The 26896-nt window shown below is 31.9% G+C and overlaps 1 protein-coding gene across 9 annotated transcripts; it reads right to left on the bottom strand.

Moving 5' to 3' along the window:
- Positions 1–77: 77 nt before the first annotated feature.
- On the bottom strand, positions 78–26329 carry LOC124426886. Of its 9 annotated transcripts, none has more exons than XM_046969081.1 (5): positions 12310–12635; positions 10080–10228; positions 4564–4971; positions 3384–4135; positions 78–3292 (listed from the first exon to the last, which is right to left on the bottom strand). In XM_046969081.1, the coding sequence occupies exons 2-5, from the start codon at positions 10131–10133 to the stop codon at positions 1549–1551; spliced, it is 2958 nt and encodes a 985-aa protein (XP_046825037.1). In that variant the 5' UTR covers positions 10134–10228; positions 12310–12635; the 3' UTR covers positions 78–1548. The 9 variants fall into 9 exon arrangements, with proteins under 9 accessions (XP_046825037.1, XP_046825034.1, XP_046825033.1 ...); XM_046969078.1 differs by lacking the exon at positions 12310–12635 and adding an exon at positions 11759–12275; XM_046969077.1 differs by lacking the exon at positions 12310–12635 and adding an exon at positions 11750–12275.
- Between the last annotated feature and the right edge of the window lie 567 nt (positions 26330–26896).

Genomic DNA, 26896 nt, shown 5'->3' on the forward strand with positions numbered 1-26896 from the left:
AAAAAAAAAAAAGAAAAAAAAAGAAAAAGAAAAAAAGAGAAAAAAGAAAAAAAATAAACAAAAGAAAAAGAAAAAAATAATGAAAAAAAAAAATTGATCAGCGTTTTTATTTATATTACAAAATTAATATACTCTCTGTCCAATATCTGTAAATGTATGAAAAAGTTTTTCGAATTCAGTTAGTATAGTAACCTCATCGACAGTTGGCGCCCCTGTCGACATTTCTTGAAAAATCATGACCAACGTAATTTGTGTGTCCTCTGTATAAAAGAATTTTATAAAATCTTATTAAATTAAAGTAAATGACACGCATGTATAATACGTTATCATTTAATTTATTACTTATGTGTAATTGTATATTTTTCCAATGAAATTTTCCATTCCCGTTAATATCGTATTTTCATAAAAAATGTTTCTGAACGAATAAGTTTATCATGCGATTTGAAAATATGGTTCTTTTTTTATATATATATATATATGTATTTTCTTTGCCTTTATCAAATTTGTTTAAATGTAGAACATAGAAATTGATTTTTTTTTCAAGTTGCATGCAAATAGGAAATAATGATGGGCGCCATATTGTTAATTATTAAACATTGCTCGCCAATTATAACTTAGAGAAAATCGATAATATCATCTATATATCGGTGAGTTAATATAAATCATCGAAACGATGGGTAATAGTCTAATCATTTTTGTCATTTCTTTTGAATAATATTTATCGTTTAATATTAACATTTATTGAATTTGCCCTATGCGTACATAAGAATTGAAAATTAATTTTGAAAATTTATTTATGTTCTCTTTAATATTTAAATTCATATTAATATCACACATAAAGATGAAATTAGAAATCAAACACTTGATAACATCGAATATTATTTGTATGCGAATTAAAACGATCATTATTGCAACTCAGCCGATAAAAATAAATGTGCAAAATTAAAACTCTACCGAGTCGTGGTATAAAGTTTTTTCATTGGTTCGAAAAATTGTGTTCATTATTATTATTATTATTATTATTATTATTATTATTATCATCATCATCATCATTATTATTATTACCATTATTATTAATAAGTAATATTATTATTCTTAAGGCTAACAGAAATAGAAAAAAAAAAAAAAAAGAAAAAGAGAAAAACAAAAGAGATATTTTTTAGCATACACATATAAATATTTTTCTCTTTCAATTGAACTATTACAATAATAATATAAAAGTGACTACAATTTTTGTTGTTTACAATTATACAGAAATACCATGGGGTATATTTTAAAAACAGTAATTAATAATCCATTGGATATCTCTAGGAATTGTTCAACGACGAGCGGAACATAGCGAGAATATTAGTTATACACACACATACACACACATATACACAGGAAAAATTTGCAAGCATAATTAATTAGCTTTGCATAACAGGAATCGATATATTTCAAATCTAAAATAATTTATAATATTAATCTTCAAAAAACTCTCTTAACAAATTCATTTTCCTCTTGTTTGTTGTAAATAGTGTAACTTTTAGAAAAGCGTTTAATTAATCATCAAACGAATGGTCCAGTCCAATGTCTGACATGTGTTGTCGTTGTCGGCGTTGCTGTCGTTGTCGTTGTCGTTGCCATTGACGTTGACGTTGCCGTAGCCGTCGCCGTAGTCGTCGTTGTTGTAGTCGTCATCGTCATCGTCGTCGTCATCGTCGTCGTGGTAGTATTATACGTCGAGGCATTATGTTTTTCTAAAATCGCCGTAGCTTTTATTTTGTTCTTATATTTAACGTCCTTAGGTTTAAGCATACTCTTATGATTACTCAATAATCTCGAGGGTGTTAATATGGATTTGTTGCTCAGACCCGTTGCTTCTAAGAAATTGTCGTAACCAGTATTCGCATTATTCGTAGCAGTCGTAAGATGATTATTATTGTCTTTGGTCAGTGCGTTATTAGTTTCATTTTGACTAACTGGTACTACGAGATGATTATTACTAAGTCGTTCCGAACCATCAGCTTCTGGCCGATTTGGATCATCCGAAAGATCGCATTCGTCGAGGTTAAATTCCTCAAAGTTTTGTCTTATGTCGAATTCTTGACCGAATTCCGTACGAACGTATCTCTCCTTCGGTTTGTTACGTTCCTTAGATCGTTCCTCATTTTCTCCACCAATTTTAAATTCCTCAAAGTGCCGTACTATGTTCGTAACCCTTGGAATTTTACGTGATCGATGGACGACATTCTTTTCGTTGGAATGTCGTGATTGAAAGGACGAACGAACGTTATTGAATCGATTTTTCCAAAAATTACCATCCTCGTTGTTTCCAACATTTTTCGTAGACGTCTCGTCGAAATTTAAATTTTTAACAGAGGTCTTTGTTATCGTCGATGAAGATTCAATCGGTGAACCAATAAGAGTGAAGATCTTTTTTCCATGCGCAGCAGCAGAACTGACCTCCGACAATTTCTTTCTCGTTTCGTCAATCAAAAACGACGGGCTTGGTATTTTCTTTAATATCAAGGTATTATTACGAAATTGTGGCTTCGGTGGTAAAGCCGGTGGAGTTTTAGGCGATGGCAATATAACTTCCGGTAAAGACTCGATGTCCTCGTAATCAAGATTCTTAGCTATGGTCAAACGTTTCGTTGACATTTGCAAACACGTCTTCTCTTCGATTCTTTCCATTCTAAGCGGTGGACTAACCGATTGAATAGGTATTTTTGGCTTTTGCGTTGACGAGGCAAGGCCTGAATTTTTTATTTCCTCTGGCTCTACCTTTGGTTCTATAATTACGATCGGTATAACTTTTGGTTCTTCAGGGTCATCCTCGAGAACAGATTCTACGGTAGAATTGACAACTTCGTTTGGATCAACCGGATGAGTTATTCTCATGCCATATTCATCCTCGGAAGCTGTGGCCTCGAAACTGGCAACGTTCATCGATCTTTGATCACTAAAATCACCACTTAGTGTCTCCTTTTCCATCAATCCTTCTTCAGAATTTTTCCTTTCCATTTCTGAACCAACCGATTCGATATCCGATAATCTAGCCGGTTGAAATCTCACTGTCCTACCTCTATGTTTAAATCTCCTTGGTACCGATAATACACGATCCTCGTCTTCCATATCCCTCAAAAGTATTTGATTGACACATTCAAGGACGGAATTATGATTACTGTTCGATCGATATGAAGTATGCCTGAATACGTCGTCGTTAGTTTTATCTTCGTCAGGATCACTATACCAATTACCACTAGTCTCTTCTGTATTCTGTTCATCCGTCGTCTCGGCTTCGATCGAGCTGCAAGATAAACGAAAAGGATCAAGAATAAATTATGATATATCAATGATACATCGACCTTATATATCATTATTTCTCGTTAAATACTTACGTATCGTTATTGTTATTTGTATAATCCTGAGAAATTTCAGGGACGACTCTACCATTCGAATGTTCCAAATTTTTCGCATTGTTCTCATTGAAGGAATTAACGTATATCGGTTCCTGTTCCTTCTCTTCGTCCTCCGAAACAAAATTACAATCCATACCGTCGTCCTTGCTTTCCGTTCTTATAATATTCGTACCAACGATCGAACCTTTCATCGAAACTTTTTGGGATTTCGATCTACCTAAAGAAGTTTTCCTCTTCGTCGAACTAAACGCAACCTCACCGACCAATAACGTTTCTCTCTCTTTATCGTCATTGATATTATCGTTATATTCGTCATCCTCGTCTTCTCTCTCGTCGTCATCCAACTCGTTGTTATCCTCATCGAATATCATAGTCGTCTCGTTTTCACTATCCGTTACTGTTGTTGGTGTACATCTATTCGATTTGTTCAAGGTCGAACCCGGCGATACATCCGTACTCTCACCCTCGCAAAATCCTTCCGTACTGATCAACGATGGACTCCCCTCCGTTGTAGTAGTAACGATAGATACATCAGTATTTTCGCTACTTGTCATACTCGTCTTTGAGACATCACTACCCGCAAAACTATACGTCTTCTTTATCCCACGATCCAAGTTTTCCAAAGCTACTGGTATTACCTCCGAAGAATCGAGTTTCGTAATAATTTCACACTTGAGATTCTCGATCTCTTTACTGAGATCATCGTCGTCTTGTCTCGAGTCGATTTCATTCTAAACATTTTCAAAAAAATAAATTATCCCCTTATATATATATATATATATTTTTTTTTTTTAAATTGTATATTCTTGAATATTATCGAAATCAAATTCATACAGGTTGGTGGCAACAATTTTTTACATCTTATATTAAAAATCAATTGCTTTGTTCTCGAGATTTTTTTTCCCCCCTAAGTTGATCTCTTCTTTTTTTTTTTTTTTCAAATTGTAAAACTACGAACTTAGAAGCTACTATTTTTTTTTTACAAGCTGAAAAAAAAAGAAATTAGTCCCTTTCAAAAATAAATGTCTCGAAAAATAACGATCCTTTTTTTTTCTTTGGCTCAATTTTTGACACAACCTGTACAAATTCTTTTTCTTTTTCTTATTATTATTATTATTATTATTATTATTATTATTATTACTATTGCTGTTTTCATTACCTCGAGTTTTTCAGTCTTCTCCAACGAAGAACTCTTATCAACGTTAGGACCAATGTTGACCTTTATACCCGATGTCCTACCTAATATCTGCTCACGTTTAGATTTGATATAATTTTTGGTGTAACGTCTTAGCCTAGCGATTTCCAATTGTTGATTCCTAATAACGTTGTCCTTTTCGCATAATACCTGCCTAATCGACTTTTGTTCTTGCTTCAGTCGTGCTTCTAGGATCAACAAAGCACGTAGAATCCGTGATAATTGTTGATCCCTTAAAGTCCTTTCCGATTCGTATAATGCTGTACGATTGTCCAATTCTCTCACCAAATCTCGACATCTTTTCGTCGCGGCTTTTAATGTTTCTTGAGTATGAGCTAATTCTTCCTTTAACGTTCGAACCTCGGTTTCCATCTGAAAGACATCGAAATATTTTTGTTTTCCCCCTTTTACTTTTTCTTTTCTTGTCAGAATTTAAATAAAATAAAATTTTTCTTTAAATATTTGATCCGCAGATGAGATCTAGATTTAAAACATTTCTCAATAAATATTGATAACTCGCGGACCGATATTTGGGCCGTCGTTAAATTTTTAATAGGTCACGATCGATAGATATATTCTACAATCAAAACGTGAAAATTGATTGATTGATTCATTAGAAAGGCATCTTAAAAATTCAAAGAAGATTTTCTTCGCGTTAATAATGCCGCAATAAAATTCCTATCTTTCAAAATAATACAGAGTGATTACGATCCTATATCGAGATTCTTTGAAATTGTATATCATTAAAAAAAAAAAAAAAAAAAAAAAGAAAAGAAAAAAAAAAAAGAGGATGAAGAAAAAGAAACCATCGGGACTGGTCAAGCGATTTAAAAAAAAAAAAAAAAGAAAAAAGTATTAGGCCGCACAGCAAAAAATCAACGTTGATCCAACAGTTAGATAATTATGGATCAAATTTAAACGAATATATATATATATATTTTTTTTTTTTTTTTTTTTTTTTTTTTTTTTTTATTATAATCTACGGATTAATCGAATATTTTCAATTCGAATTACATTATAGATTTCAAATCGTTCGATATCCGATGACTAATAATATCGTCGATGACAGAACAACTTCTGTATAGTTGTTCTGTAAAGTGAATAGATCGGATACGTGTGAGAAACTACATTTATGTCGCACGCGTGAACAAACGAGGAATTCACGAGAATCGAACACTTTCCTGCTACGGAATCCGGGCGAACGCTTACGTGGCAGGAAACGATCCACGAAACTTAACAACTGTTTGAGGTTTAATTAGGAGAAGTATTTATGCGATATCTTATACGAAATATTTTATATATACATATGTATATATATATATATATATATATATATATATATATATATAAAACCCATCAACATTTACAAACAATATTTGATGTGGAATCTAACGGTATTGACTAGAATCATCGTTCGATCCACTTTTCTTTCAGCGAAAGTGCACAGCTGTTCGTTTTTTTCTGTTTTTTGTTTTGTTTTGTTTTGGTTTTTCTTTTTTTTTGTTTTTTTGTTTTTTTTTTTTTTTTTTTTTTTCTTTTTTGTAAACGATAAGCACATACGCACTTAATTTTAATTCGTTTTATTGTAAACGTAAATTTATCACTAATCGTTATTAGACATTAAGATCGTTAATTATGATATTTAATGTCCGTAATCGATTCGAGAAAAAATCTTTTTGACGGTTGTTATCAATTACAATGTAAAAAAAATTACTTGGAAAATTTTTTTCGATCGGCACCGGTGCAACCGACATGTGCATCATCAATGAATTTCGAAACGGGGTCATTCCCGATAAACGTCATAAGGCCATTGGTCAATTTTTCGAGGAAATCAGTGACGGTGCCAATATGATATATATATATATATATATATATATATATATATATATACATATACATATTTATTGACGATAGATCCGTAATAAATATCTCACGTCGATACTTAATGTTATTTTAATTAACATTCCAAGGTATTGGTTTCTTTGATAAAATCAATGTAATCTGTACTTAATGGATTAATAATCGTTAGTATTATGGACATGAGCATACATCGAACATACGTGACATAATTTAATGAACAAATTGCTATGAGATGAAGAAAAAAAAAAAAAAAAAAAAAAAAAAAGAGAGAAGATTCTTTGATAAGATAAAACTCGTACGTACTTGCATTATCATTTTTTCTTGCAATTAATTTTTTCTCAAAGCGAAGCATACGTGCGAAGAAAAAAGAAAGGACGAAAGAAAGAAACAAAACAAAAAAGAAAAAGAAAAAAAAAAAAGAGAAACGAAAAAACGATCCATCGTAAAATTTCTTCATTCGGACTGTAAAAAATATGTTGTATTCTTCTCTTTACCTTTTCTTCTTTTTTTTTTTGTTTTTTCTTTCGTTCGTTTCTTCCTTAACGAAGAAGAAATTCTCATTCGAACGGTCAAATCTTTTCTCTTCTTTTTATACGAACGATATCGTTCTCGTAAAAAAATTCAGAAATCATCATCACCCACCCAAAAAGCTCGAGAACGTATATATACGACAAAAGATTATCATCGAAAAGGTTCGTTCTCACTGTTAAATAAGGATAACAAAAGAAACACACTTTTCGATCACATTAAAGCGTTCGAAGTTTCGTAGAAAAGGAACACTATTGAACGGGGGGGGTTTGCTTGCTTGCTTGCTTGCTTGCTTGCTTGCTTGCTCACCTCGATAGGAAAATATCAAAATGATGATCGGCGGAAACAACAACCGCGTTCGGTCGCGCTTGTCGATCGAGTTTCATCCGATTTCGAAGCGACATGACATTCTGCCGACGGCACTCGTCCTCGGAACATTCGTCGCGAGTTGTCTCCTTCGGCCTCGGAGACCACGAGAGCGAGCACACGAGCACGAGCACTAAAACACGAGTGAGAGCGAGCGAGCGTGCGAGCGAACGTGAGAGAGAGAGAGAGAGAGAGAAAGAGAGGGGAGAAAGAGAGAGAGGGGGGAGAAAGCGAAAGATAGGACGCCGGTTGGTTTATCCAACGAAACACGAAGGTCCTCGAGGATAGCCGAAGTTCGTCGAAACTCGTCGAATGTAGAATAAGACGAACGATATCTTCAAGTTTTACGTGTAATTCACACGTACGCAAGCACGCATCACGTATGTACATAAGTACGTAACAATCAACAGCAACACTCGAAACAAATTATATATCCTTTGTCTTTTTCTTTATTTATATTTATCTTAATCTCTTTCTCTCTTTCTCTCTCTCTCTCTCTCTCTTTCTCTGTCTATTTTCATTTTTTATTTCCTTTAAAGTCTTAACTCGACCGCTGCTACTGTCGGTGCTGACATATTCTTTGTCTTTGGCGCAGGCGCGCACGCGAGTCCTAGCGAAATAAGGGGGGAGAGAGAGAGAGAGAGAAAGACGAATACGAACGAAAAACGACGAAATCACACGAATCCTGTCGAGAAACTGTTCGGGACTCGCTCGCGCGACCAGTCGACGCGCATACTCCCTCGAAAGAGTTAGGAGTGGGGTCTGTGACGGAGTGGGGTAGGATTGGGAGACTAGGTAAGTCGTATGGCGAAGGGAGGGGATACCGAGGGACGCGGTGAGCAGCGATAAAGGCCAGCAGAGAGGTGAGACGACTGCACGCGCGGTTAGGCGAGGCCAGCAGCCTAAGTTGCTGTTGTGTACAGTAGCGGATAGAGAAATGGCTCGAGAATTCATTCGTGCAATTCCTATATTAAAATCGGGAATTTATCTTTCCTTTTTCATTTTGTCACTTCCCATCATTCTCCTTTTAATATTAAATCACAGTGATAAATATCATCGTGTATTGTAATAATACATGTATATATTTTTTTTTTTTTTTTTTTTTTTTTTTTTTTAATGTTTCGATTATCATCCTTCGTCGAAATTTTGTCCTCGTAATATTGAGATTTAGATATTTCGATTCAATCGATTTTTCCTCGTAGTCTTTATTTTTGCCTTACGAAAGTAGAAACGAACGGATTTTTATTTTTATTTATTTCTTTTTTTTTTTTTTTTTTTCAAAATATAAAATAATAAAGAGGAAATTTGATCGAACGGACGGGAAAAAGTTTCCATACTATCATACACATATAGGATATTTTTGTTGAACGCTGTACGGTTCTGTTAGGCGGTATAGTTTGGCCTGGCTTGGCCTGGTATACTTTTGATACAGTCGTCGTCGTCGTCGTTGTCGTCATCGTCGTTGTTGTTGTCTCGTCTTCACTTGCTTCTTCCTTACTTTCTTTCTTTCTTTCTTTCTTTCTTTCTTTCTTTCTTTCTTTCTTCCTTCGTTTCTTTCTTTCTTTCGAGAATGATGTCGTACGCTCAACATCGTTGCAAAATAAAAACGATAATAGGGACTCTTCAATCGTCTCATAACAATCGTTCCTAATGCAAATTCGGTTCTCCTCGATATAAACGTCCTCGGTGTATTTGAATTGCACCATCGTCGATGGTAATCTTTATGAACAACGCATATCGGTACATCCGGTTTATTTACTACACCTAATATGCGTCGTATGTCGGATTAGCTTCCTTGTTATATGGTCTACACGTTAAATGCATGCATACTATTTTTTTTTTTTTTTTTTTTTTTTTTTAATAGGGAGATCTAACGTTCCTTTAAACTCTCTGCAAATAATATCTATATATTACATAGATATTATTTGATATAAAAATTACAAAATGACGAATCAATGAAAGAAAATTTTAATTGTTACGCTTTTAATCATTTCTATTATATATAGATATATTGTATGCGTAAAGAAAGATTCCTACGTTATTATATGATTACAAGATAACATTAGTTAATCTCTGATATATGTATGAAAACAAATAGGATAATAACTTTTCTTCGAATTCCTTTGGCTAGTATGTCAATATAAATATGAAAACAAATATCGGTATGTTACTCTTTCGTTTTTCTTTTTTTCTTCTTTTTTTTCTTTTCTTTTCTCTTCTTTTTTTTTTTTTTTTTATCGAATTCCTTTAATTCGTGATATATTTATTTTCTTTACTCCATCTCACCCCGTCTCACTCGTACGTACTACATATATATTTTTTCAAAGTTATCATATAGTAAACGTTTTCTGTATTTGTTTATTAAAAGATTATTCCTTATTTGTTAGCTATGTATATATAACGCGCAATGAATCTTGACTAAACTCGTAGAACTATTCGTTTGTTTTCTCTTTCTCCCTCTTTCTTTCTCTCTCTCTCTCTCTCTCTCTCTCTCTTTCTCTTTCTCTTTCCATGATAACGTCTCATCGATTTATTAACTCCGTTACCTTAGAAACTCGTTGCTCGTAAGATTCCAGTCTCTTAATATGGAATTTGTAGCCGATAACCGTTATCATGATGCACGAATAGCTTAGTTGGTGAACAATAGTAGAGAAAACAAGAGAGAGAGAGAGGAGAGAGAGAGAGAGAGAAAACGAGAGCAAAAAGAAGGGGGAAGGAAAGCTTACCGCCTGCGTGTAATTGAGCCAAAGCTTCGAATCGATTTTCTTTCTGCACGACATCCTTGATAAAATTTTGTTATTTTCCTTTTTCCTCTCCTTCGAACGTTCACACACAAACACCTCCGCTCGAGTTGTTCTTCATAACGAATGTTTCTCTATAATCGAAATTTTAATTTAACGCACAACTCGATGATTTCGTTTAGTTACGTTACATATCGTTTCATTTCGACTTTGACCGTCCTTTCGTATACGTAATAAAATCGATAAGAAATTTAGTGACAATATCGAAACACAATACCGTATACGTGCACACACACACACACACGCGCGCGCGCGTAAATACATACATGTGTGTATATAAAATATCTTTTTCTTTTTTCCATTATTTTCAATCTTTGATAGATAAAATAGACAGAAACGAGCTGGCAATGGTGGCCCCTTGTAGTAGTTTCATGGTCAATTCGTGCTGCACGATCTTAGAAGGGTAAAAGATCGACGGGTCCGATAATTTCAATGGATCGTCGATAAACTTTGCGCTTCCAATATTCTCTAATCTTAACCCATTCTCCGGTGGTTGTTATCGTTTACTTTAAAAAAGAAAGAAAGAAAGAAAGAAAGAAAAAAAAAATAAAATAAAGAAAGAAAAAAAAAGAAGTAGAAGAAGAAGAAAACAGAAACAAAATTCTTTTTAATTAAAGATTAGAAAAAGCATTGGAAAAGAAAATAAATGAATGAAAAGGAAGCTTTTAAAAAATTTAATGATTCGAACATAGGAATTTTTAAGAATTAGAAAGGGAATTTATAAAGACAAAAAAAAAATCAGTAATTTATGAGGATACACCGTGATGCGTGATTTTATATAAGGAGACATATATGAAAATGAAAAAGAGGGAGAGAGAGAGAGATAAAGAGAGAAATTGAGAGAAGCTTTGATTTTCTAGATACTATATATACATATATATATATATATATACATTACATTTTATGTATTTGAGGAAACAAATAGATCTGACAATTTTACTGCTATCTCGAAGAAACAGATGATGTTCTCTCTCTCTCTCTCTCTCTCTCTCTCTCTCTCTCTCTCTCTCTCTCTCTCGTGTTGCAATGTTAAAAGCTAATTTACAAGGAAGGTCGTCGTGACTCCCAAGAGATACTTCGGTTATGTTCTTGGCGCGCACTTTGGTGTTAATTGGCTAGAATTAATTAGTAACAGGAACGATACGAAAGATGATGTAGCAGTGGTTATCGCGCTCGTCCAATGGAATTCTCAACTTCTTATTTATTTATTTATTTATTTATTTTCTTTCTTTTTTTCTTTCTTTCTAATATATATATATGTATATATATATATATATATATATATATATATATATATATTAAGGTATTGTCACGAAAAATCATTTACGAGTTTGTTCCACAATAATCGATATCATCGAACTTATATATATATTATGCGTGTAGAGTGGTCATTGAATCGTTATTAAGAATCCTGTTACATGATCCAAAACTTAATTGATTATCTTTAAATGATTAAAGGAATATAAATATCTACATTTTTTGATTTTGTTCGAACAACATTTTACGTATGTACGTACGTGTGTGTATGTGTGTGCGTGTATATATATATATATATGTGTATATATATATATACACATTTTTTTTTTTTTTATTACATATCATACGTTATCCATTATGTCTACACGTATCACTCGATCGATGACATTACTATGAACACGATGATTCAGTGATTAATAATAATTCTTCCTTTTCATTTTCTATACCGAGGCGAGATAAAAAATTTTCGTCACTGTCACCTTCGATAAATCGATATACAAATCAAAATAACTATCAATCGAATAGGAACACAAAGTGAGACTAATACACGATCTACGAAGAGAAACATCGTACTGTTCGTCCTCGTCTGACCCGTCACTTTCCTTATCTCCTTAGTCTCCAATGAGATAAGGATAAAGTTGCTTGTTGCTGACGTTAGAGTTCTCTTTTAATCTCAATCTCTCTCTCTCTCTCTCTCTCATACACACACACACACACACTCACACACACAATTTCTCTCTCTCTCTCTCTCTCTCTGCCTCAAAAATAGTATATTTTCTTTTTTTAATCTTTAGTTTCGTCGTTTTTAATATTTACGAATCCCATTATTCTATTTCAAGGTAATACGGTCGTCGAGTGTTCGAGTAGATCAAGGATCTATAGGATCGAATGTACTAACCGAGAATCGTTGACTATCCGTCTTTTTAATCCTCCATTGTATTTATAAAACGATATCACAAACGTACATATGTACACAGTAACATATGGCCGACGGTTGGGAGAAGAAAGAAGAATAATCGATAGAGTTTCCTGATAACGGCGTACAACGTGACTGAAAATTTTCTCGGCTGTTTTGTTACCTATGTATGTATGTATGTATGTATGTATATATGTATGTATGTATGTATTTATGTATGTATGTATGTATGTTGTAAGTACATACGATCGTGTTCTAACCATCGTTTAAAGGAAGGAAATACGTAACCGCAATGAAAATGACGACGTTGCCACGACTTATAATAAACAATGAATTAAGTTCAAGTATGAAACTCTATTAAATTTACTTATGTATACTTATGTATATATTTATGTATACTATGTATTTATTTATTTATTTATATATATATATGTGTGTGTATGTATGTACATATGTATGTATGTATATGTAACACAAGTCAGAAAGATAAACAACGATCGTGGAAATTTTTGGTTTTGTGATGTGTGTGTTATTTAATGTCGAATAATCATTTCTTCTTTCTTTCTTTCTTTCTTTTTCTCTTTTTTTTTCTCTTTTTTTTTTATCTTTTTTTTTTTTTTATTTATACACCGACAACACCTATAAAATTTCAAGGGGACGATAATTGCCATGAAGTTCTCAGGAAATTTTATAGTTCATTAAAAAAAAAAAAAAAAAAAAAAAAAAAAAAAAAAGCCATAAATTATTGAACCTTTTTTTCTTTCTTTTTTGTTTTGTTTTCTTGCATTTTCTTTCGCAAAAGTTTTTCCATCAAGAATAAAACCATGCCATTTTCATCATCGGCTTATTATCTAGTTATGCTTTTTAATGTTCCCTTGAATACACATCTTATTTCTTGCGCAATGATCGATGACAGTAGGTGGTTTTATTTTTAAAATTCCGATGGATCTTGTGTACGCATAATAATCTTCCTCCACATAAATGATCGCACGTCAAAGAGAAGACAAAGATTCTTGTGTCCCGTATATGTATATAACCGTAAATATTAACGATACTGGGTCAATGAAAATATCAAGATGCTTATGTTAAATCTCTCTCTCTCTCTCCCTCTCTCTCTCTCTTTCTTCTCTTTTTATCTATCTTCATATCTTTCTTTGCGGGAAATGTCAAGAAGAAGATAAGCTAAAATACGTAAAGATTATTTTCATCTTATTTGATATATGATAATGAGTACAAAATAAAACGAACGGAATTATCTTTAATAAACGACAGTAACAAAGAATATTATAAAAAAAAAGAAAAAGAAAAAAAAAAAAAAGGGAAAACTTGTTGATACATATATATTTCATTTACAATGAACGAATCTCATTCATTTTCTTCGTGAACTATTGTGATAATCTGTGAAAATGATTCGTCTATGCGGAGGTAACTAAAAATGATTATCAAGTTAACTAGCTAGCAATTTCTTTACGTGTCACGCTTTCTTGAATCTCTTAGTTTCTCAGAGACAACACAATTTTAGTATAATCGTCATCATCAAAAACATACTATATATATTTACAACACGTTTTATCTATTTACGAGAAAAATAAAATGAATACATAAAAGAAACTTTAATCGATATTAAAGATATCAATTCAAGATATACATAGATATATGAAGAGATAAAAGTATCGTTTAAACTGGGACATGGTCAATTTTACAGACGAGGTTTCCCGATGGATTTTCCTTAAAATAAAGAAAAAGAAAAAGGAACAATATATATATGTAATACAAAATACGATTGATGAATTTTATTAACAATGTAAAAAAGATAAAATAGTAAAACAAAACAACGATCATCATTATCCATATCATATTTGTTCCATTTGCAGAGTCATTAATCTTGCCCAGATATTTATTTTAATTAGATGATTATAATATCATTTAAATTTTAACGTACGTATATCGGATAAATAAAAATAACTAATGATCGATGATTTATTAGTTTAATATCAGATAGAATGGAATGTGCCAACTATAAAGGAATATTAAGACGTCGGCCGACCTACTTCTTTCATAAAATCGAATACAAACTACATTAAATTTTATTCGCATATGCATTCTCATGTATGTTGGAAGTATGTATATATATATATATATATATATATATATATATATATATATGTATTTATGTAGTTACATATTTTATTTAAACGAATTCGACAAAAATGTGAAACTTTCGAAGAAAGTTCAAGGCGGATTTAAACGAACATATGTGTTATAAGCGAAATATAACGCGTGTTTATATGCAAGCTACCTTTTCTCGCTAGATTATTATATCCATGCTTAGAGAGTGGGAGACGCAAAGGAAGAGGGAAATAGTGACGCAGCAGAGCGTGGAGAACGCACGACAAAAATACGTACGACGGACCTAGTTTTCGCAATTACAACCGATATGGAGCGAAAGTCACTCCTTGTTATTTCTTTCTTCCTTTCTTTCTTTCTTTCTTTCTTTCTTTCTTTTTTTAGTTTCTATTCTATTTTCTAATAAATAATATTCGTGTTTATGTGAATATCTAAATATAAATGAACCTCTTATAACAAGTAAAATTTGTAGCGTCATTTTATATATACATAAATATATATACATATATATACATATATGAAATATTCTATATTTGGCGAAAGTAAGAGGAAAAGAAATGAAAAAAGAAATTGAGAAAAAAAGAAAAAAAAAAATAATAATAGTAATAATAATTTTCAAAATTCGTCATACACAATTAAATCTAAACTAACATAAATTAAACTTCAAACATTAATATATCTTTACATTTAAACATTTCACTTGTAAATAATAATGAATGTTAAATGATATGTATGTATTGATAATACTAATAATGATAGAAAAGGTTAGAAAAAAAAAAAAAAGGAAGAAAGAAAAAGAAAAATGAAAGGAAAAAAAGACGAATGATAGCAAATATTTAATTGAAAGGAATTAATGGTCTGTGCGATTGATTAAAAAATATTTTATTGCACCTTATGCAATTATTTAAATCAGCATATAAATCTATTAATCGGATATTTACCTGGATAACGAAAAATAGACTAGTTTTTCTATTTTCTTTACTTCTTTTTCTTTTCTTTCTTTTTTCTTTCTTGTTTTTTTTTTTTTTTTTTGCTGACATACCCATAAACCATTATCATATCTTAAGATTTGACGTGACCATCACACTTTGAAATTTCTCTTTTAGATCATTCGAAGATCTCTCGAGATACGATCTTAAAATTATCATTTTTCTCGTAAGTCCGTGCATATATATATATACATATATATATATATATATGTGTGTGTGTGTACATATGTGTGTGTATTATACACCGATGACGCATGAATGGCGCGAAATTCACGCTATTACTTTACGCACGTGCCATTCGTATTTCTGTTCTCCGGATACACGCGTGGTATTACGTCTGCGCCAGTCGACGACGACGACGACGGCGAAGACGACGACGACGACGACGACAAAGACGACAAAAACGACAACGGAAGAGGATAATGACGGTATCAACGACGACGAAACGACGCGTCGCACGACGCGCGTCTTTTTGGTACTATAGTTTTGCGTGCACACCTTCTTCTCACTTTGCTTGCCTTGTTAACGCGTTGACTGCCATAGTGATGATCGTCCATGATCATTCATCGAAATACACGGTCCTTATATACTGTCAATAATAATTTGCTTTGGATGATGATCGATATTATCGATATTTATTATTATTTAATTTTCGTTCAATTAATTAATAAATAATAAATTAATCACAAATCGAACGTCATAGGAATAAGAAAAATCTTTTTAACAATTTCTATTTCATAATTTTTCATTCAATAGTTGTGAATAATTTATTAGAGAAATTTTGTTATAACTTTATCCTTTTTCTTTTTATATATATATATATATAAAATAATTATCTATATAATAATTGTCATAATTTAACATAATAATTGCCGATAAGAGAATAAATTGAAAAGGTGATGTTGTTCAAATACAAATTATAGTTTTACTATAACTTGTAAAAAAGAAAAACGTATGTAAAAGTTACTATTTACATTTTATTATTTTTTTTTTTTTCTTTCTTTTTTTTTCCATTTTCCGATATCTCTTTCAAGAGAAACAAGTTTTGTGTTTACGACTTACGATCAAGTATAAGTATACATCGAAAGAAATGATTGAAGATCGAAGATATTAATGATAAAAAGAAGAAGAAAAAAAAAAACAAAAAGAAATAAATAAAAAAATATGACACGAAAGGAGAGTATCGGAATCGAGTATGGGGCCAACGCCCTTGAACTCGATCGCCGTGACAATAGAGAACGTTTGCGCATATATTTCTTCGAAAGTCTCTGCCGCCGTCCGGTTTCGCGCGCGCGTAGGCGTCTCTTTGTTCCGCAAATGTGTGCGCGCGCTCTAGTATTATCTACGGCCAACACTATACATATATGTATTTACATATAGAAACACATAGATATATAGATAGATAGAGAGAGAGAGAGAGAGAGAGAGAGAGAGAAAGAGAGAGAAAGAGACATAAATGCAGTACTACGAGGTACTATCCGGTTTCTCTCAGAAATCTGTGCTTTTGCATAACGCGAATTAGATCATTGTATATTAGGCTATTACGTTGCACAAACGATGAGACGCCATTGGATGCAATTACATCTTTATGCCATGAGATACTTGAATGATGTTGGCTTTAACTTTACCATGATATTTTATTATTGCGATAGAAATTGTGAAAACAATAGAGATAATAAAATGAAATTTGTATAAAAATTAATTCATCCTTAATTCCATTGTTACCGTTACATAAATACATAAAATAATGGATATTAATTGGGAAACTTTTCACGGAGTTTCTTCAGACTTCATTATTTATAAATGATTGTATTATCGTTATTAACTTATTGTACATACGCATAATATCTATGTAACAAGAATTATTAATAAAGAGAATAAAGGGATAAAATAAGATAGAAAAAGTTTCGATCCCCAAGAGAATACATCATAATGATGTAATGATCCAGATAATTCTAAAAAAGAAAAAAAAAATAATAATAATAATATTATAAATCTGGCTCCATTAAACAGATCTGAAAAATCCAAAAATGGTGATAGCTTAAAAATCTGTCAGTATTAATCTTGCGCAGACAATTCTAAAAAAAAAAAAAAAAAAAAGAAAAAAGAAGAAGACAAGAGAGAGAAGAAAAAAAATTAAAAATAATTAAAAAAATTACTATCATAAGTCTTGCTTGGGATATGTCGAAATATAAAAAATCAAAAGACTATAACGAACCGATAGATTCGAAAAAAAACTTTAGAACGATCAAGATACGAATTCTTAAATGAGTTCATTTTATTGTTGTTAGAGAGAAAGAGAGAGAGAGAGGGGGGGGGGGAAGAAAGAGAGAAAGGGAAAGAGAAAGAGTGAGAAAGAGAACCCTCTCTCCAATTCTCCATCTCTCTTAGAAGGTCGAGAGACAAACGATTTGCGCAAACGTCTTGATCGCTACTCTACCAGGCTAACAGAAGTTGGTAGCATGAGTATAAGCTCACACACGCTTATACTACTGCGTTATACTACTCGTGATCGAACGAGCCGCGCGTGTCTCTTTCGTGTCTCTCTGTTAAACTCGCCGGTATCCACGTGACTAACTGGCTCGCGACACACGCGTGCGGTTCCATGCGCGCGAGACTCGTCTCTGATTATCGAAGGAAAAAGCTTCTCCTCCTCCTTCTCCTTCTCCTCCTCTTTTTTTATCTTCTTATTCTTCTTATTCTTCTTCTTCTTCTTCTTCTTCTTCCTCTTCCTTTCTTCTTAGAGTACCTCCTCTTTTCTCTTGCTAATTTTATCCCATGGAAATCCGAAGGATTGAAATTCTCGTTGTTGTTGTTGTTGTTGTTGTTGTTGTTGTTGTTGTTGTTGTTGTTGTTATGTTGCTATTTATCCCAACGTGTCTTGAATTATAGTCTTTTTTTACCTTTTATTTTATTTATTTTTTTTTTTGTCTTTTCTATTTTATTTTAGCATAGATAAATTATTTTTCCTCAAAGGATTTTTAGCTTTATTCAATTTCTTGACACATTTCGTGCTCCATCAATTTTATATGATTTATATGTTTCTAATGTTCGTTATATGTTTAAGTAAATTGTATTCTTTCTATATTTCTCTCTCTCTCTCTCTCTCTCACCCCTTCGGTATCAGCCTCCAGCCCATTTTAATCATTAGAAAATATGATATAACAAAATTATTATTCTTAATGGAAAGGCCTATATGTAGAAAATTTCATTTAAGGCAAATGATTTATTAATTAAAAACATTTATTTAATGTATTAAAGTTTATAGAATAATTTAGTTGTTTTTCTTTTCATAGAATTTCCTTTTAATAGAAGTCTTTTTATATAGTATATTTTTTACGATTCATTAATTTACTCAAAGTTTCTTATATATATATATATATATATATATATATATATATATATATATATATATATATATATGTATGTATGTATGTATGTATGTATGTATAGATACTTTATTTATACTACATAAGGGAAATTTTATAACTGGACAAAGGCTGTATTTGATGAGGTTCCAAAGGAACCTCCTCCCTACTCATCGTACGTCTTAATGGCTATATATATATATATATACACATACTTATAGTGAATTCATTTAGTATCACGTAGAATACAGAGTATACGTCCCTCATCTTCGATGACATCACATATTCATTCATACTTTTCTCAAAGATTAGCTGCAAGATATTTTACTGAGCTTGAATTTTTTTTCTTTTTTTTTTTTTTTTTATTTTATTTTCTTTTCCTTTGTTTTTTTTTTTTGTAATTTCTTTTTTAATTCTTTTTCCTCTCCCAAATGACATTGTCTCTATGATCTGCATAATCCGCCCTGGTCATTCGTTTAAACTCAACGAGAAATGAATAGATCGAATAGCTTTTTAAGAAGGAAACAGTAAATCCGCATGTCCGGAAGGCCCGTGAGAACACGACAAATTTTGCGAAAAACCTGGGTAAACGCGTAACGGTCGCTTCGCACGCTATTATCCGTCCCCGTTTATGCGATAAACCTGTTTTACGAGAGCGATTCAAAAGGCGTACAGGTGACCGTGCCATGCGTACTAATTTCTACTCCCTCGAAAAAGTACCGAAATGAAAATTATTTGTTTCTTTTTCTTTCTCCTTTTTTTCTTTTTTTTTTTTTTTTTTCGTTTTTCTTTTTTCGTTGAAACACATCTACAAACGCGACTAATTCAAATAGATATCGCGTCTAATTCCTATACTCTCGAAAGGATATGATAATCGAACAATTTTTTCTTTTTGTACTTTTTCAACAAACTGTATCCAATTTTATCGTATTTTGTGTCTTGATTGAGAGATACGTATGTATTAAAAAAAAAAAAAAAAAAAGAAAAAAAAAAGAAAAAAGAAAAACAAAAAGGAAATTACAATATTATATAATTATTATTAATTAGGAAAAGATGTCTTTGTGAATATAACATAGAAATATATTCATATATAACAGATTCATTGGTGAATCTTCCTTTCAATATGGCGAACGAATGCATAAATGTATGGTTGAATGCGTGCGCGTGCGTACCAATTAAAAGAATACTCAGTTTGCCGTTTACTTTTAATTGTTCTTAACGAAGCTAAACATGGTACATGGTCCACGTCATGTCGTATAATAATGTATAACGGGACTTTGTTAAATGAATAGGAAGGACCCTCCTACAAAATTTATTGTAGAATAATACGTAATAGTGAAACATATTATTCCGATTACGATTATAATATGCATACATAATTATAAGATACATACGTACAGATTTATATGTAAAATTTAAATTAAAAGTTTCATTTAGTCTAGATTAATAATAAAATAGTAAAACGTTTTATTATATTATATCATATTAATATTATTCATATAGGATTCATTAATTTGTTAATATTAAAAATTAAACAAATATTATTAAACGGAATGAAGAGTTACACGATTGTATATTTTAATGAATTACATAAGTCGAATGTGAATTACATAAGTGAAGCGCATATGCAACAGACAAGTATAATCGTGACCGGTCAACAATGTGGTAACATTCTGATTTTTATTGTATGATAATAGTGATATAATAATAATAACAATAATAATAATAATAATAATAATAATAATAATAATAATATAATATATTGTAGAGTAAAGAAAAATAAGGACAAGTCGATACTAACGGTAATAGTTATCTACAACGAGTTGCACGATCTCAATTAGTGATCCGAAATCTCCCCCGGCATTTTCTCCCTCTCTTTCTCTCTCTCTCTTTCTTTCTCGCTCTCTATCATTCTCTGTCTGTCTCTATCTTTGTTTCTCTTGTAAGAAGGGAAGAAGCAGGAAGATGGATCAAAGAGCAGATCCGGAGCGGCTCTTCTCTCGACCACCCGTCGACCGGTTTCCATTTGCGTTCCATTGACTCCTTGAACTTACGAAGGACTCGCTCGTTCGTTCGTCAAATCATGGAAACTCCTCCGGTCGAATATTTTTTTCAACGAGTTAAATGCATTCATCATTCATTAGATAAAATCGTGAATAAGTTAAGTATGTGGTGTCTCTTATTATTCGAGGTGGACAGGGGGGGGGAGAAGAGAAGGAGCGGGAGGATGGGGAAGCCAATAAATAAAAAAAGAAGGTTTTTCTTACGTAAGAAAAATAAAAAAAGAAAAAAAAAAAGAGTGAGAGAAAGAAAAAAATGATCGACGAGGAAAGATCCGAGATAATGATTTAATCGCGATAATCTATATTTTTTTACATTTATTTTTATACTTTTGTACATTATTTTATTGTTACTTTTTTTTTTCTCTTTTCTTTTTCCTTTTTTTCTTTTTCTCCTTTTTCTTTTTTTTCCTTCCTTTCGGTTTTGTTCCCCTCTTTTCTTTTTGTCATAATCAATCGAGTAATTTAATCTCATGAAAAAAACCGGTCCTCTTAGTCGAACAGTCCTCCCTGTGACTTTGAAGATATCGAATAAAATAAATTTCGTTGGATTCAACGTAACGATCTCTTTGAATTATAATAAAGTGTCGGAATTGAATCAATACGATTCAGGATCTATTCCTTTTTAGATCATGATTTTGTAAATATATGTTCAATATCAATGAATATCTTTTCTAACTCACCTTCAGCTCGGCATTTCGTCCAGCATCGTGCGAGTGTCGACGATGGAAAGCCGTCACGCTCGAAAGTATCGTCGAGACGATCATACGGAGGATAATTCGTATAATATTGTTTTTCTTTTTTTCTTTTTGTTTTTTTTTTCTTTCTTTCTTTCTTTCGTTCCCCCCTCAAACCTTTCAGCCCCTTTTAATAATCGTGAATCTCAATGAATCGGGACATCTTGAAACGCTTTATGCGCATAAACGTAGAGAGAGAAAAAATAATTATTGTTGATATCACGTAGAACACGCGTTATTCGCGTTAATTCTGAGTTTTAATTAATTTATCATTAAATCAACGATCGAGATCTATGAGCGAGAAAATTGTAACGAACGAATTAGAATTGATATTATTGATCACACTGATAACACTGTAAATCACAGTAATACGATTTCGAATGATCCGCAAGATATTCTTCTTCTTCTTCTTCTTCTTCTGTTTCTTTTCCGTTTTTTTTTTCGTTTCTTTTTTATCGAATGCAACGATTAACAAAGAAAAAAAAAAAGAAACTATAAATATATCACTGTGATTCTCTTTTTCTTTGTCCTCTTTCTTATAATTCTTTTGAAGAATAATATAACAAAAAGAAAAAAAAAATATTTAGGGAAAAAAAAGAGATCAAAGTTTTATAGACGAACTCAAACGAGAGTAGCGAAACGTATCTGGCAAAACGTCGAACGACACTGATACGATAGGCTCTTGTGCCTGTCGTGAAAGCTCTCTGGCCTTCTCTCTCTCTCTCTCTCTCTCTCTCTCTCTCTCTCTCTCTCTCTCACAACGATCTCCCTCCTCTTTCCTACAGCAATCCTTCTAGTTCTTCCCTCTTACACTACCCCTTCTTCTTTTACTTCATACTCCAACCCTTTACTCTTCGCCCTGATACAAACACATTCTAAAATCGTTCCGATTGGTTCCTATGGTAGATTAAACGCGTGAAAATACGATTCGCCGCCATTTTCGAAGAATTGTAATGTGCATTCAAACAAAACGCAGAACTAAACGCAGAACTAAATCAATTCTCTTACATAATCGTAATATAACCAATTATATAAAGCTTTCTTAGAACGAACGAATCACCGTAGATCATTATTTATTACTCTAAAACGTGAAGGAGAATAAGATTTTTCTTTTTTTTTTTTTTTTTTTTTTATGAAATAACGTTCAATAATTAAAAACTAATCGTTTATCGTTGGCTTTATTAAATTGAATACGGTAAATAATAATGTGACCGTTTTGTCGGACTCTATATGAAAAACCTCAATGGGTTTAATGACCATTGTACGATGAAGAGAAAGACGACATTTAAAAAATTCACGAAAAAAAGAAGAAAGAGGTAAGGGGGACTGTGGGTGGGGTTGGGGGGATTTAATGATCATCGTTCGATGAAAAGAAAGAAGACATTTAAAAGATTCACGAAGAAAAGAAGTAGATGAAGAAAGGTGGGAGAGGTAAAGTTGAAATTAAATCTAAATGGGCTTCAATGTAAACGTGAGAAAAAAAGAGAAAAGGATAAAGAGAGAGAGAGAGAGAGGGGGGGAAAGAGAGAAAGAAAAAGAGACTTGTAAAAGATCTATCAAGCACGTGCGCCAGGTACGCATGATGAGTCAGAGAAGAAAGAAAGAAAGAAAGAAAGAAATAAAGAGATAATAAAAAGGAAAGAGAAAGATAAGCTGTTCGTATCTCGTGTGTAACGACTTCGCGTAGATATACGTAAACGGCTTCCTCCTTTTGTTCCCCTATGGCGTAAAAGCGCCCGTATAATGTGCCACGTCAAGAGAAATATACCAATACAAACTCAAACATAAATACAAAACACAATCATAATATCGTGACATTAGTCTCGAAGGAGAAGAAGAAGGAGAAGGAGGAGGAGAAGGAGGAAGAAGAAGAAGAAGAAGTACATCGAAGGAATAAGCTCGTGGAATCGACAACGATAAACCGCTTTCGACTATTCTCTTTCTAGTTACGCAGCTGGATCGGTTTTATGTGTGAGTTTTATGGTGAATAATACAATGAAAGTCACGTTTATCGTGTATGAGCACGGCGTTAGGTGACGACGAGAGCACGTGCTCACGCGTGCCTCTTTACAAAGGGCTCGCAAAAAGAAAAGCTAAGTACTTTATTTACTAAAGACTTTATGCTTGTACGTGATTTTGTATGCCCATTAGGTGAGTTCATTATCGGAGATCGTTTATTATGGACAATCTAGGTCTCTTATATATATATATATATATATATATTTTTTTTTTAATTCGTTAAATATTAGTTATATGCATGTATGATGTATATATGTACATGTGTATAATAAACGATATATTTTTTAATATTGTATATAATGAAAGTTAGATGCAATATGTCATATATAAAAAATATGTTTTTAATGTTAATCAAAACAATGACAAAAGTATAACCATTATCATCCCTTATTGTATAATCTAAATATATGTATATAGAGTATATCTACTTATCCAAGGATAACTATTACGAAAATGTGACAATAATGACAGGATGAAATGTGTACATTGAAGAAGTGCGGGTGCTTGGAATGCAGTCGATAATATATAGAGAATAAGAGAATACGTAGAGTTAAAGAAAGAAAGAGAGAGAGAGAGAGAGAGGGAGGGAGGGAGGGAGCGAGTAAAATAAAAAATCGCACGCCACGGATATACACGGCCGTAGTTAGCTAAGTTAAAACTTAGTTCTGTTAGCTAAAACTTACATAGCTACGATTTATCACGAAGGGATCCAGAGAATGCAAGAGGTTAAATTGCGCTTACGCGCGATCATTCTCGTCCCCCACCCCGTAGAAATAAATACGCGCTGTACACCCACGGTTGGTAACGCACTATGCGCGATAATAACATTTCCGGTCGTTGTAGTTGTAAGAGCTTAGGGTTCTCGCTAAACAAAGAGAGTAAAGGAGAGGGAAAAAAAAGAAATAAAAAGGAAAAAAAAAAGAAAAAAGAGAGAGAGACGACGAGAGACATTTTATTATTCCTCTGACACCCGCTAAGAGTACAAAAAAGGAAAGAAATAAAGAAAAAAAAAAAAGAAGAGAAAGAGAGAAAGAGAGAGAGAGAGAGAGAGAGAAAAGTGATTGTGCGAGAGAACAAATGTAGACAATTGGCTATGTTTAATTTTGCTCGATTCTATGCACCTGGGTTGCGATTCACCCGCCGAGTCTGGGGATCGTTATCTCGATAGTCGTTTGAAATAATCTTCTTACGAGATTGAGATAAAGATCTAATTTTCTTATCTATACTTGTGTTAACGAGTTAGAACATCTAGTTAACGATGTACGTAATGTTAAACAATTTATTTCGCTTTCTCAGAATGAAATGAAACGATGTAATTAACTGACGGGATTTTTGATCTTTCGATATTATGATTTTAAGGGAAAAAAAATTATTTGAATTATGATATTGCACAAATAATAAGATCAAATAATTAATTTTGTCTTAGGGATTAAATGTGTAATGTAATAAGAATCGAAATTATGATTATAAGGAAAAAAAAAAAAAAAAAAAAAAAAAAAAATGAAGAAGTTTATATATAAATATATACACGGTGTTCAGAAATTCGACGAACCGTTACGTAGATGCATAAATATATATGTTATTTCGAAAAGTTTCACTTTCTCTCTCTATCGAATGATTATCATTCTATTTCCATTCTAATTCTTTCGTTAGTTCTCTTCGTTTATTACGAAGAGAAAAGCTTGAGGTAATATCTTTTTTTTTTTCTTCTTTTTTTTTTCTTTTTTTTTTTCTTTTTCTTTTCCTTTACCTTTCACAATGTGTGGAAAGCGATACAATGTGTAGTTTCACATAATTTCATTTCAACAAATGTAGTAGTCCTCATTATAGATGTCTCACGACAAAAAGATTGTAATCAATTCGTTGTCTCTTTATCTTAACATTAGAAGATTGTTATTAAATTATTACATTATTGTGTATTCGTTATCATCGTTAATAGAAACGATTATAATAGATAAGAAAAATATCGATAAGGAAAATAAGTATAAGGAAAATAAATAAAGTATAACTGACGTGTAAAATGATAAATCGAACGCGTTACATTCGATATATATGAAATGATGTACACAATGTTCAACAATTATATATATATATATATATATATATATATATATATAAAAGAGATATGTACCATAGAGAATTGCATATTATTTCTTCAATATTATTATCATTATCATTATCATTATTATTATTATTATTATTATTATTATTATTATTATTATTATTATTATTATTATTATTATTATTATTATTATTATTATTAAATACGCTTAATAACAATTAATGTACCTTGGAATTGGTTAAACCAATGGATTCGTAATCTGAATCCACATAGAAGATGGAATTTGTTTCCCGACGAAGCCACATGTCTCCCATATGAAATTATTCCCATCGTTCGTGTTGCATCACTAAACTTGCGAATCATTGTCTATCTTGTAAACACATCATTTTTTATTTATTGTTCACAGTATTGATCGAAGGCTTGTTTGAAATGGCGAACAATGGTTTCGATCAAAATTCAATGAGAAGATTTATTATATCATGAAAAAAAATTTATATCAAAACGATTGTTCTATAACTTGATATTAGATAAGATCGATATAGATCGAGGATTAATCGTTTTAATTTTCATCGATCGTAATAAGAAATAATATCAAACTTTAGATCTTCGTGATTTGATCTTTTTTCTTTTCTTTTTATTTTTGTTTTTTCTTTCTTCTTTTCTTTTTTTTCTTCGTTTTTTTTTTTTTTTTTTTTTTTCTTTTTAAACGCATTCGTAAAAGAAACCGTGTGTGTATATCGAAAGTTTTTAAATTGTCCTTTATCTTTTTTTTTACGTATTCGATGATTTTTGTTACAAAAGATAGAACAAATCCCGAGGAAATAACTATTCGTTAGTTCTTTCCGTCTCCGTAGTCCTACGAAAACTGGAAAGCGAAACGTTGCTCCCACAACTTCTCCCATTTGTGCACGCAACGTATCCTCCCTACTCTGCCAACGAGTATACCCTCTCGCTCTCCCTCACTTCTTCCTCACTCATTCTCTCTCTCTCTCTCTCTCTCTCTCTCTCTCTCTCTCTCTCTCACTCATTCTTTTCTTTTTGCATAGTCACCCTCTCTAAATAATCGATCAGTAATTTGTCTAATTCGTTATTCATCGAAAATTTTCTAGAGATTCGAGTTAATACTTATCTTTATCTGCCAATAAAAATGATTGAAATAATTCTTTTTTGCCTTATATATATATTATTATTATTATTATTATTATTA

The sequence above is a fragment of the Vespa crabro genome, chromosome 9, assembly GCF_910589235.1.
Source record: "Vespa crabro chromosome 9, iyVesCrab1.2, whole genome shotgun sequence".
Classification (NCBI taxonomy): domain Eukaryota; kingdom Metazoa; phylum Arthropoda; class Insecta; order Hymenoptera; family Vespidae; genus Vespa; species Vespa crabro.

Bases quoted from the DNA above. Each gene is read 5' to 3' on its own strand.
- LOC124426886 (XM_046969075.1), bottom strand. From the start codon at position 26,003: ATGGGAGACATGTGGCTTCGTCGGGAAACAAATTCCATCTTCTATGTG. The intron at 4,972-25,916 runs GTACATTAATTG...GATGTCTTTCAG, and splicing joins TTGGTTTAACCAATTCCAAG to ATGGAAACCGAGGTTCGAAC. The intron at 3,293-3,383 runs GTAAGTATTTAA...TTTATCTTGCAG, and splicing joins ACAAATAACAATAACGATAC to CTCGATCGAAGCCGAGACGA.